Here is a 13,013-nt window from a genome sequence, read left to right as displayed (position 1 = left end):
TGAATCAGAGAATCAAAGAATGGTGGCTGTCTTGGCTTCCTGAACAAGTGCCAAATGCTAATCATTTCAGTAACTGCATTAATTTCAGTTTTCAGTGTGTTAGTTTCAGTTGAATCATACCAGAGACTCAGGTGACTTCCCAGTTATTTTCTGGAGAAAATATTCTCTGCAGTGACCCTTTCTTAAAATAAGAAAAAGGTTGAAATAAATGTTGGAGTTTTGGAAACTCATCCACCATCAAATCAGAATAACTCTCTAAAACAGGGAACCTGCATGTGGCTATAGTCACAGGGAAGGATGGAAATGACACTTGGGTACAATACAAACAAAAGCAATAAAAAAGGACTGATCCTTAATCTGCAGTGAGTCTGCTAAAGGGCAAGAAGAAACCTATCTGTTTAGCTAAATCAGATGAATTTACCCACAGGATTTCCTGCTGAATTACTGCATCAGGCAGAAACATCATTTGTTTGGCACGTTGTTCTTGAAAAATTGTTGTTTTGAGCTATCCAAATTCCTTCCATTTATCTTTCTGATAAAAGCCCTCAGCTGTCAGGTAGTGGGATGTCTGGCACTTACAGACTTATTTCACTGCATAAATACTTATGAGAAAAAAGAGAACTGCATGCAGACAGAATACTGTAATATTCCCTGAAGAAAGCTTTTAATCAACAGCTTCAAAAGAGTGCTCTGTTAATGAGCAACTGAAATGTTATAAATTCAGCCAACAGCCTCTATGTTTAATTTAGACAGTCTTCCTTGCAGCTTGAGAGCACAAAAGACCAGTGTCAGTGGCCTGCAGGCCTTTGCAGTTGCTGCCCAGTGGTTAACCATGGGAAAGAAAAGCTATTGCAATTTAATTAGCTGAAGGGTTACTTCTAGGTAATACTGATAAAATAATCAGCTAGAGGCCAGTGAACAGCTGGCATGAAAATCAGACAAACATAATGTTTGTGAAGTTTGATTTGTATTCTCAAAACAGCTTTATTCCCCAAAAGCCTCCAGCCCACTCCTCTACAAAATAATGTATTGTTTTTTGAACCCATGTTTTTAGGCTCGTTTGAATTCTGCTTGCTTGGCTGAGATCAAGGCAATTCCTGGCAGCTGGATTTCAGCATATTCATTAAAGGCAATACTGTATCATTGCTTTAAAAAGATAGTAGATTGTAAATAAACAGTGAACACGATGACTCTACAAAAAGCTAACACAGCACTAAGCAGCAGTTTAGCCAAAGGCAATTTCAATTGTTAATGTTTACTGTGGGATGGTTTCAGCAATTCTGAAGGTCTTTTTCCTGAGCAGTAGTGCTCTAATGCTTAGCTACTGTGCCCTCTTGCTCTGGGGCTGGATCAGCCTGTAACCAGGTAGTTCTTCCCAAGTACTTCTGTAATAAGCTGATCATGATAGTATGTGTTGCTGATATGAATTTTTCTTTATTTCAGAAGAAATACTTTTTATATACAATTGAAAGAAAAACCTTTCAAGATCATGCTTTGCTCATACCAAGATGGTCATCCTAGTTTCGAGTTATAGAAGTGTTGGCTTCACAGTGTTGTGTTCAGCACAAACAGATTTCTCATTTATATCACTGCTACCACATGCAATTGTTTTATAAAGTAGAAATGTTACTCCAGAAACAACAAGCTAGATCTATGAGTGCTGGCACCAGCACCAGCTCAATCTTTTTTCCTGCGGGGTAGAGTCTCTCCCATGTGTGAGCTGATAGTGCAGCACCTCCTCAGCTGGTGTTTCCTGGAATCTCCTTTGCTTTGAGATGCCTGTGTCATTTGGTTGATGTTGCACGGTAAGGAACATGGAAACCTTATTTCCTCAGACAACCAGTTGGAACTATTTTTCAGACTGTGCATTACTACTGGTTCAATGGAGTTCTTGACAAGTTTTAAGCTTAAAAACTGAAAGTGCCATTTGGTCCTTTTCCAGGCACCTCTTTAGGAGAGATGCTGATCCAAAACAGTTACTTAGTGTGAAATACAAAGCTCCCATACTTAGGGTGAAATCTGGAGTCTGGATTTCAAAGAACCAGATTTTCATCTTGAGACCCTGACCTACATAATCTACTCAGAGGCTCTGTGGCATCTTGGAATTAGCAGGCAACTGTTTATCTATCATGCTGATGACAAGGACATAAATGATATAGAACTTCTTTTAGCCTTGGCCTTTCTATTCCATTGTTGCTTGAAACTGGACACACAAGCACTATAAAGAAAAGTCTAATTTTCTCCATCTGGAAGCTGAAGATAATGTTACCTAAACTAGAGGGATATTGTGAGCATTCCTTGTTATAATAGCTCATTTCTAAGTAATCTCATAGTAATAAAATTGTTACAACCATTTAAAAAGTAGTGCTTTATAAAAGTTTAGTGGTGAATGTTTACATATTCAGCTGCTACTGTTAGAACATTAGTATTTGTTTTATTTTAATGCATTTTTAGCTGGTTAATAAGATTTCTTAATTTAGAGTTGCATCTCTCTAATGACCTTTGCTGGATGCTAAATTTTAGATTACATTTACATATGAGACACTCCTATTTTGTTAAGTAGGAGACATGTTATGGGATAATCAGTTTATCTTAAGCTGTAATTCTATGTCTAGCAAGGATTCAAATTTCTAGGATGTATAATGGGTTAGTGAAATCTGGTAAAGCATCTTTGAGATAAATCCCAGCATATGAGATCAGTTAGATCTAGTAAAATGGAACAGAAGCTTAATTTTAATTTTCAGATGCACAGTTTGGTGCTTTGCTTTTTTTCTTTTACAACTTGACAGAGCTCTATCTGAAATTTAAAAAATGAAATGCAGGAACTGGATGGATCTTTTGAATATGCATTAACTAAATGGGAGAAACAAAACTAAAAAAAAAGAAGTAGCTAGTTTCATGTAAGGTTAGATTTTCTATTCCATGGAAACTAGTTTGACCCCAGTGTAAATCCTCTGGTGAAAGGATGTGCATGTTTTGCAGCTACAAGACAGCTACAAGATCCTTCTTACACAGGCTGTGGCTGTGTGGGCACTGAAATAGTACAGGCACCAAAGTAACATAACAATTTCAGTAAGAGATCTGCAGTTCCATATGTGGTCAAGGCATCACTGTGAAATTAGGAAGCATCAGGTTTCTTGGCATTTAGGTTTATATTTTAACCTTTGTGTTAACAACAGTATCACTTTAATTTTTAATTGTATGCAATATATCATGCTTTGGGGGTTTACTATTTTCATGTAATTACAGTCCTTGTGACAGAAACTGGACAAGCCCAGCTGCAGGACTTAGCTGCTGTTAAAGCACAGAGCTTACAAACTGGCAGTAGAAATGTTCTAGGGCAGTTGGTGCAATTTCATGCTGAACTGCCAAGGGAGTAAGAAATTGCCTATATACGCAAAATACCCCCCAAAAGTTTTACATTTAAAATACAGTGGATTTTTCTAAAACTTGTCCACGTTTTGGAGTCTGAGAAGCTAAATCTCAGAGCCTTGTCACACTTCAGCATCTGAGCCAGGAACTACCAACAATCCCCAATGTCCTTTAAGAGTCATGGTGGATTTTGTCACCTAAAATCTGCATGTGACTGATAACGTTTCAGAGGGAAGGGAGCAACACTTCTGACAGCTCTTGAGAATCATCTCTGAGTAACAGGACCTTGGCAGTTGCAGGAGACAGTTCACCTTGAGCAGAAGGATCCTCATTTCCCACCATTCTCAACCTCTTCCTGTTGAACAGAAACCTCCTCAGTTCCAACCCTTTTCAACCTCTTCCTCTTGATCCTGTGCCAAGAGCTGAGCTTTCTTCCTCTTAGAACGGGCAAGATGGGGAAGGTTTGTGGTATTTGTACAGAGGCAGAGGGTGTCAGAATTACTGTGTCAGATGGCATTTGAAGCACTTTATTAACCCTGAATGGGTCAGGAAAATGGTACCTACAAACACTGCTTCCCCCAGCATAAGTAGTACAGATTTATTTTTTAAAGTAGTATTTTGTTTCTTTGCATTGTGTCACTTAACATACTGCGGGACAAATAACAGAATTTCACCCTGGTTCTCCTTCATTTTTGAGATAATGCTTGATTAGCCAAATTAAAAGTTCCTAAAAAATGAAAAAAAAATTAACTACAAGTCAAAACCGAGCACTGCTTCTTGCATGTCTGTACCTATTTATCTATAGCCATACATTCCAAACATGCTCAGGAACAATCTCGGCACTGAAATTGCTTCCACTGGTACACTTCCAGAACTTTTCCCAGCCCAAATGTGGCTCTTGTCAAGCAGCGCTGCCACGAGCCCTTCCCGGCCGCTGGCAGCTGGGAGTGACCATTCCCAGCCCTTTGGAGTCCTGTGTCGGGAGCTGTCACCAGCGCCGGCACAGGCTCGGCGGGGCGCTGCATTTCCTGCTGTGCACGCAGCCCTCTCCATGACAAGTGCCTCAGCTCCGTTACACACGCTTCCCAGAAAAAGACGCCAGGTTATTCCAGCCTCGGGATTTCCCAGTCAGAACGGCCCTGTCCCGCAGGAAGCGCAGCGCCCTCAGGCAGCCTTGCCGAAGGGGCGCGGAGCAGCGCGCAGGGATGAGCCCACGGCAGCTCCCGGGGCAGGCGAAGGCAGCGCTTTGTGTTTGCTGAACCTGGCCATAATGGAATATCGGCAGGAAAATGCTCTCCTGACCTGCGCTGCTCAGGAGCCTGCGCTGCTCTGGGCACTGAGGACAGCAGGACCATTAAAACCAAGCCCCAGGCCTGCCAGAGCTCCAGGAGCGCTTGGACAACGCTCCCAGATAGACGGTGGCATCGCTGGGCTTGTCCTGTGCAGGGCGAGCGGCTGGACTCGGCGATCCCTGCGGGTCCCTTCCCACCCGGGACATGGCCGATCCCCAACTCCCCTGGGACATTCCCACCACCCCTGGGAGGCGGCAATGCGGTTTGCGCTGCCCCCCCGCGCCCCCGGGCGGCGGTGGATGGAACTGCCCCACGCCTGCGCGCTCCCCAAGGCCGCCCGCCCCGCCCACCACGGTGTCAAGATGGCGGCGTCTGCAGCACGCTCAGCGGCCCGGCGGCTTCTCTTGCCCTGGTCCACCCGCCTGGTGCGAGCACCCGGCGCGGCGCAGCGGGTGAGACGGCGGGAAGGGGAACAGAGCGGAGTGGAGGGAGGCGCGGGGAGCGCGGGCGCCGCCGTGGCTCCGAGCGCTGGTGCTTGGGCTGTCACTGAGGGGATGCGGGGAGTTGGAGGCCGTGGGGCGCGGTGCATGCTGGGAGTTGTAGTCGAGGCGGCGGCGCGGTGCACGGCGGGAGGTGTAGTGAGTGATCGGTTTGTAGTAATGGTCGGATTTGTGTGCGGCAGCCGGTCCGGGGCTCCGCAGTGTGAGGAGGATGTCAGGGAACTGGGGATGCTCAGCAGCGGTGAACTGGGCTGTAACGTGTGCCCTGTGAGGAGAGGCTGAGGGTCCGGACCTTGTTCAGGCTGGAGAAGCCGTGGCTTCAGGTAGACCTGTGAGAAGTATCTGTGCCAGCACCTAGGAGAAGGTTGTTGGGAACATAAAACCAGGCTTGTCACACTGGCAGGATGAGAGACAATGGGCATAAGTTGAAACATGAGAGTAAAAACTGGATATGTGGCAGCCAAGCAGTGAAGCAGGCTGCTCACAGAGCTGTGCAGTTTCTCACCATCTTGGAGATTGTCAGTACCCAGGTACAAAAAGTCCTGAGTGAAGTGGTCTGACCAAGTTGATCCTGCTTGGAGCAGGAAGTTGGACTAGAGACCTCCAGAGGTCTCTTCAAACTTGAATTGTGCTGTGATTCCAAAATAAGTGAGTTTTAAGAGATCTAACCTATTCTAGAAGGAGAGTGGTTGAAAGCTGCATTTTGTGCTTTCATGTTTAGGGCAGTTATATGGGGAGAAAAATCTTTGTTTGTTTGAAACATTTGAAATCACTGTTTTTGAGATAGCTGTTTTCTTGAATTTGGGATACATATTTGCATTTCTTGTTATTGAAAAACTGCTTCTCTTCTTTTCTACCCTGCTCTCATTTAATGTGCTTTAACTGCCCCATGATTGTGCTGCTCTGGTCAATGGCTGATGGGTTTGCAGTCCTGGCACAGGCCCTTGGGCTTTAGAAGCAGGTACCCAGGAGAATTCCAGATGGTGAAGGTCCTGCAGGCTCTTGCTGGCAGAAGTGGGAAGCAAGCATGGCTGGCTGATGAGAGTCTCAGCTCCTGTGTCACATTGGAGGCAGCAGATGCATCTCCTCCCTTCTAGTTATCTTCAGGGTTTCTTTCAGATTCAGGTCACTGTTTCCCTTATGTGAAGTAGTGGTGAATAGCAGTCCTGAATTCTTTCCCTTATAAATGCATGCTTTACGGAAGATACATGGACTTAATGCTTGAGTTCAGCAATGCATTTTTCAGAAAAGCATCCTTGGATATAACTAAGCAATCTGAGTGTGACTGATGATTTTCCTTTCCAGTCTGTGCATGTTGGAACAGGGAGGCACACAGTTTCCAAAGCAGCAACAGAAGTAATCTTAAATGTCCCTGAAACTAGGGTGAGTCCTTTGGAAAATGGCTTGCAAGTAGCTTCTGAAGACTCTGGACTCTCAACATGCACAGTAAGTAACTTACAAAAGGAAGGGGGTTTTGTGTCTGTTCCTGTTTGTTCTTTTCCTCATGGAACTAAATTGCATTTGCATTTCAATATTTATTAGCAACTGTTCCTAGAACTTAAGCCAGGACTTAGGAGTCTTAAGGCTTTTGTAAATTTGTATTTAAATTTTTTGTGACAATCAGAATTTTCTTTTTCTTGAAAACCTTCTCTGTTTAAGGAAAAAGCCATAGCAAAGCTGTTAGCTGGGGAAATGACTTTTTTCTCTTCTTCACTGAGGTTGGACTTTGGATTGATGCTGGAAGCAGATATGAAAATGAGAAGAACAATGGAACTGCTCACTTTCTTGAGCATATGGCTTTCAAGGTGAGTGTGAAGATTGATGTAGACATTTACAATGAATTTTTAAGTTATTTATCTTTAAAGATCGATGATGAAAACTTTGTCAGAATTGTATAAATAAGTTTTCCAAATTGGAATGAGAAAAATAACATGGACAGTTAAGACTTTGGTTTCCATTAGAAAATGAAGCTAAAATCCTAGTTCTGTGTGTTACCGAACTATAGGATTACACAGGTCAAATCTTTAAGTCACTTTTACCTTCTTATAGTAGTCTTAGAAGACACACAGTCACCCTTTAGCCAGCTTTTTATTTTCATTTGGGAGCACAGTAGGATTTACATCTGACTTTCAGGCTTGGAGAGATTAGTATGCCTGGTTTATTTCCAGAACACATTTTCTTTCTCTTGATCATGACTTTTCCAGACAAGAAGTAGTAATGATGAGTAGATGAATTGAAGGGTCTAATGTGATTTTCTTTATGTTCTATTTCAGGGAACCAAAAAGAGGTCTCAGTTAGACCTTGAGCTAGAGATTGAGAACATGGGGGCTCATCTGAATGCGTACACGTCCAGGGAACAAACTGTCTATTACGCAAAGGCTTTTTCAAAAGATTTACCAAGAGGTAATTGCTCTCCTTCATCAGAAAAGCTGCAAAGAACAACATGCTAATCCAGCTTCCAGTGAGATGACACAGAATGATGCTTCTGCAGTGTTACCGTCCCTTCCTTGCCTGTGAAAAGTCTGTTCTTGAACTTCACAAGAACGTGCGAATACAGGTTTGGGAAGGAGCCAGCAGGGAAGCTTGTATTTGAAATACTTTTCAGAGTCCCAAGATAAGATACCTTTTGGACTTCTCTCTTCCTGTCCCCTTGCTAGTTTTATTGCTCTTTGAGGTGGGTTTCACTTTTGGAACCAGATTTTTCTAGTAGTCTGAAAATACTTTTTTCATTTCTATCTCTGTTTGCAATTAGCTGTGGAAATTCTTGCTGACATAATTCAGAACAGTACCCTGGGAGAGGCAGAGATTGAGCGTGAGCGAGGAGTTATACTGCGAGAGATGCAAGAGGTTGAAACCAATTTGCAAGAAGTTGTCTTTGATTACCTTCATGCCACAGCCTACCAGAACACAGCCCTAGGACGGACCATTTTAGGACCCACTGAAAATATCAAGTATGTCCAAAACTACATCTGTCTTTGTGTGGTAACTTTTATATATTGAGAGAATTACCTAAAAACCTAGAGAACAGTGTCAGATTTCATTTTTACACTGGAGGGCAGCTGAAATTGCACTGCATATAATTGTAAGTAGAACTCCTGTATTGCCTTAGTTTCCCTGTAGGCAGGCATCAAAGAGTATGTGAACTTCAGATGCTCTCTGCATGACTTTGGGTTTTTTTGCCATATTTTTCTCCTTAGTGTATCTGACATAAAATTGGAAATACTTCTTTTTCCTATAGGTCACATGTTAGGCATTATTGTAAGCACACGATGTTTGCACTGCTCTTTCAGCATTTGTTTGGACCAGTGCAGATCAGAGGACTGCTAAATATGCTGCTTTCAAAGGAAAGGAGATCATTAGTGCATCCTGTCTCCACCTGTCTGAGTTGGAATTCACTCCTCAGGAAGCTAGAAGAGCTTTTTATTCAGTTCCTATTTGCTTTTCAGAAAGCAAATAGGAACTCACCCTCATTTTAGCTTTCTGCCTCTGCTCTGAACAGTGGCAGCACTTTTAATTGTTTTGATAATTGTATTGTTGTATACATTTATCTCTTTTTACTCTAAGCTTTACTGACACAGTGGTGTTGTCTCCTTTCCGGTTTCTAGATCCATAAATCGTAATGACTTGGTGGAGTACATAACAACACATTACAAAGGACCCAGAATGGTCTTGGCTGCTGCTGGAGGTCAGTATGGGATGCTCACCCTTGGTCGTGTGATGTTCATGCTTGAAACCATGGCCTGAGTCTGTGGGAACCACATGGTGAATTACCCATTGTTCAGGAGGTCCTGTTTGTTGTTGGCCCTGTGTAGCCCTTTGTGTTTTTTGCATTCATACCCTTTGAGATTTTGTTCCCTTTTCCTGTCAGTAATATTCCAGAAACCTCAAATCAGGAACAAGTAGTGAATTGGAGGCCAAAGTCATTCTTCCATGTGGGCGGGAAAAAAGGGTCCTAGAAGGTGTGAAGAGGGGAATGGCAAGGAATGCAGAGAGAAAGAAGTAACATTGAGGCTTGAAAGAGAGCAAAGAGCTTGATTTGATGTAGTTTTAGTGGAAGGCAGTTGAAGAGAACCAAGAAGAGGGAATCATGATGATCTTGCTCTGTATAAAGGGACTGCGTGAAGAATCTGAAGATGGGATATTAAAGCAGGGGCACAAAAAATAGTTCTTGGTTGAGTCTTTAAACTGTGCAGCAATTTAAATTAACTGTTTACAGAGTAACATCACAAAGCATGTGAAATACCTTTGTCCAGGGGTCTCTCACGATGAACTACTTGACCTGGCGAAGTGCCATTTTGGAAATTTGCCATCTGCTCCAGAAGGAGGACTGCCACCCCTGCCACCTTGTAGCTTCACAGGTAGTGAGGTAAGCTGCTGGGTGGCTTTTTGAGCTGGCCCTTACATCCTCTGACGTGTGCTCTCTGGTGAGGAAAGAGGGCTGCTGTGCCACAGACTCAGCACATGAAAAGGTTTCTTGCCCTCAGTGATGGCAATGGAGTAGCTGCTTTCCAAAGCAGTACTTCCCATTCTTTCTTGGACAAGTCTCACTGCCACCACTTATTATTCTTCATCACTTCTTGGAGGAATTGATAAGGAACATTCCTTATGCCTGCTCCTACTTTCCTTTTATCCTCTCACTGGAGCATTTCTACTTCTTTGAGAGTCACTCATTTAAAGGATGTGGCAGAGAACTGAGGCATCCACGTTCTATTCCCATCTCTTTTCAGATTTTCAAAGTCATCAGATTTCCTTGCTGCTGGTAGTCGTAAAATGACTTGTAGTGCTTCTCTGTGTATATTGGCAAAATGATCTGAAATTGCCCCAGGCGACACTAGTTAAGGCTGATGTTGAATTAATCTTCATATACTTTAGTTTTAGTGCATGTTTTGTAATCCAGCTGTAGTGGAAAAGTCTGATTTCTGTTGTTTAACTTGCCCTGTGCCTGAGCACGTACAGGTTGCGCTCGAGCTGCTGTGCTGTGTTGCAGATTCGGATAAGGGATGACAAGATGCCCCTGGCACACCTGGCCATTGCTGTGGAAGCAGCCGGCTGGTCAGACCCGGACACCATCCCCCTCATGGTAGCCAACACTCTGATAGGTAACTGGGATCGCTCCTTTGGAGGAGGAGTGGTGAGTGAACCTGCAAGCACCATCCTGCTCTTAATGAGGTTGGTGGGATCTCCCTGGCTTGGGTACTGCCCGGACAGAAAAGGGCATGCAGTTGTGAGTCTCAGAGAGTTTGTTATCCAGGATGTAGGAGAATCTTAGGAGGTGGTTCTAAACCACCAAAATAGAGGTTTGCCAGCCCTCATGAAATGTAGGATGTTTTATCCTGTATGTCATCAGAACCTGTGGGTATCACTAATTAACTGCCTCTTTCTTGAACCTAAGTGCCTTTGTGATTTTGGCTCAAATCTGGGGTGTTATTTTGAAACGTGATGCAACCTGTAAGGAAAGAAAGGGTTGAAATGAAGAGCTTCTAATTAACCTTGTAGCTACTACTGCACATTCTGTCATCATTGAAATGAAAATGGGAAATCATGGAGGTGACTAGTAAGCTTTCAAAAAACTTCATAAAGTAGTATCTTTTTCTTTTGCCTCAGCAGAATTTGTCCAGTAAACTTGCTCAGATTGCCTGCCATGGTAACCTGTGTCACAGTTTCCAGTCCTTCAACACCTGCTACACTGACACAGGGCTGTGGGGACTCTATATGGTCTGTGAGCCATCCACTATTCAGGACATGGTGCACTTTGTTCAGAAAGAATGGTAAGCTACCAACTGTTTCTCTGAAAAGATTGTTTTTAGTGGAGGAATACAATTTAAAAATAAAGAGAATATTTTTCTTTGCTTGGGCTTGCCTGCGAACAACAAATGCATCAAATTCTAAACTTTGGCACCCAAAGCCAAGTCCCAGCACCCAGTTTTTGGCACCATTATTTGGAGTGAAAAACTTAAGATGTAGGTTTTGTTCCTTGCACTAGAAAACACAGCAGGGATTTTTTTTTTTTTGACTGGGAAATGGCAGAAGTCATGAAACTGTCAGACCTTTTAGTATACTACTCAGTCAGTGTACAGCCTGTGAGCTGCAAGAGTATTGTAAGAGTAAATATTTGTGGATGAGAATAATGAATGTGCAGTTACCAGACAGTTATAGTCTGCAGTTGCTGCAGCTGATGTATCAGGTGTTGGTGTTAGACAGTTATAGTGAATACAAAGGGAAAGTTGAGCTGTTATATGGAATTTTGAAACAATTCTAGACAATATTCATTCATCTGAGACTTAAATCTGTTTTGAAGGATGTCCATAGATGACTGTAAAACTTGAACTGCAGATGCTATTAAAAACTCATATATGTTATTGAAAAGCACTTGATTTAAAGGGGGTGAAGTTGAAACAAGTCTTGAAAATGAGGAGTTTCTTTAATCACATAAATCACTCCTTCTATACTATGGTTCTATGAAATCCCTTTTAAGTGATGGAGAAAAAGGTTATTACTTTGACTCTGTTTGCTGCAGCTTAGCACCAGGGAAGTTACAGATGATTCCTAGGACAAGAATTTAGTGTTAAGCTAGTTAATGCATCCCCCTCTCCTCACAAAATGTTCCATAGGCAGTGTGGCAAATTATTATCTCACCAAGAGAGGAGCCAGGAAGTACTGAATTTCCTTCTAGCTAATTGCCTGTTACCTAGTTGCTTGGCTCCTACTTTCTTAGCAACCTCCATTCTCAAGATAACAAGTACAGAATGCACTTGCCTCAAAATATTTATTTAATAAAATTAAATACAGCTCTTCTAAGAGAAAGGGCTTCTTGGTATCTTGATATGCTTCCAAAACCCCTACTTCTAGGCTGCTGCTTTGTATCCATGGCTAGTTTTCCAAGGTGTCTTACCAGCTTTGTCTACAGAAAAGTAGTGCCTGATAGGTGCAGTAATGCCTCTGCACCTCCTTATCACAGGCAGTCGTATGCTACCATTGTTTAATGCCTTTGGATTGAAACTGTTTTTCAGGATAAGACTTTGCACAAGTGTTACAGAAAATGAAGTAGCTCGAGCAAAAAATCTTCTTAAGACAAATATGCTGCTACAACTTGATGGTGAGACTTATGAGAACTTTTTATTCTTTGTGGAGCCATAGGCTGACAACTGAAGCATTTTTCCTGTTTTAGGGTCCACACCAATCTGTGAAGACATTGGAAGACAAATGCTGTGTTATAAGCGCCGAATCCCAATTCCAGAACTTGAGGCAAGAATTGAAGTAAGTGGCACTCATATTGCAACTTTTAAAAGGCCATCAAGAAAATTACTTGCTACAGAAAGTAACAACATAGAAATTTTATTTTTTTCAGCTGAGAAAACTTCCAAATGTTTTGTTTCCTGCTCCCTTGGATTACACAAAATTAAGATCAGAAATGGTTTTAAGATGGGATTGTAACAAAGATGCCTCTTTTACCCCTTCTAGGCTATAGATGCCCAGACTATTAGAGAAATCTGCACAAAGTACATCTATGAGAAGCATCCTGCAGTTGCTGCCGTGGGTATGTGATGTGTTTCCCTATCCTCCCATAACCCCTCCAGACCACTTGCTGTGAGTTGAGCATGTGTCATGGCCAACTTTCTTTAACTTCCAGGTCCAATTGAACAACTTCCAGAGTATAGCAAAATCTGCAGTGGCATGTATTGGCGTCGTGAATAGTGAATAACAAGAACTTCAGCATATTTTAGCTTTAAAAATCCAGGAAAACAACACAAAACACCCAACAAACCAACTACACCCTTTTAAAACTTTGGAGTTGCTTTTGGGAAGATTAAAACTCAAGAACCAGCCCCTCCTGTGTTTCTGTATAATG

At 42.5% G+C, this 13,013-nt stretch overlaps 1 protein-coding gene across 2 annotated transcripts; it reads left to right on the top strand.

Annotated features, from left to right (window-relative positions):
• Positions 1-4,961: 4,961 nt before the first annotated feature.
• PMPCB (peptidase, mitochondrial processing subunit beta) lies at positions 4,962-12,990 on the top strand. Of its 2 annotated transcripts, none has more exons than XM_059847394.1 (13): positions 4,962-5,116; positions 6,470-6,610; positions 6,883-6,969; positions 7,438-7,567; positions 7,917-8,115; positions 8,770-8,849; positions 9,418-9,530; positions 10,152-10,295; positions 10,772-10,932; positions 12,175-12,260; positions 12,333-12,421; positions 12,626-12,701; positions 12,795-12,990. In XM_059847394.1, exons 1-13 carry the CDS (start codon positions 4,964-4,966, stop codon positions 12,857-12,859), a joined length of 1,524 nt encoding a protein of 507 aa, XP_059703377.1. In that variant the 5' UTR covers positions 4,962-4,963; the 3' UTR covers positions 12,860-12,990. The 2 variants fall into 2 exon arrangements, with proteins under 2 accessions (XP_059703377.1, XP_059703375.1); XM_059847392.1 differs by having other exon boundaries at positions 10,769-10,932.
• The last annotated feature ends 23 nt before the right edge of the window (positions 12,991-13,013 follow it).

Source organism: Haemorhous mexicanus, chromosome 5, assembly GCF_027477595.1.
Source record: "Haemorhous mexicanus isolate bHaeMex1 chromosome 5, bHaeMex1.pri, whole genome shotgun sequence".
In the NCBI taxonomy this organism is placed as follows: Eukaryota; Metazoa; Chordata; class Aves; order Passeriformes; family Fringillidae; genus Haemorhous; species Haemorhous mexicanus.
This window is presented reverse-complemented; position numbering and strand designations above follow the sequence as displayed.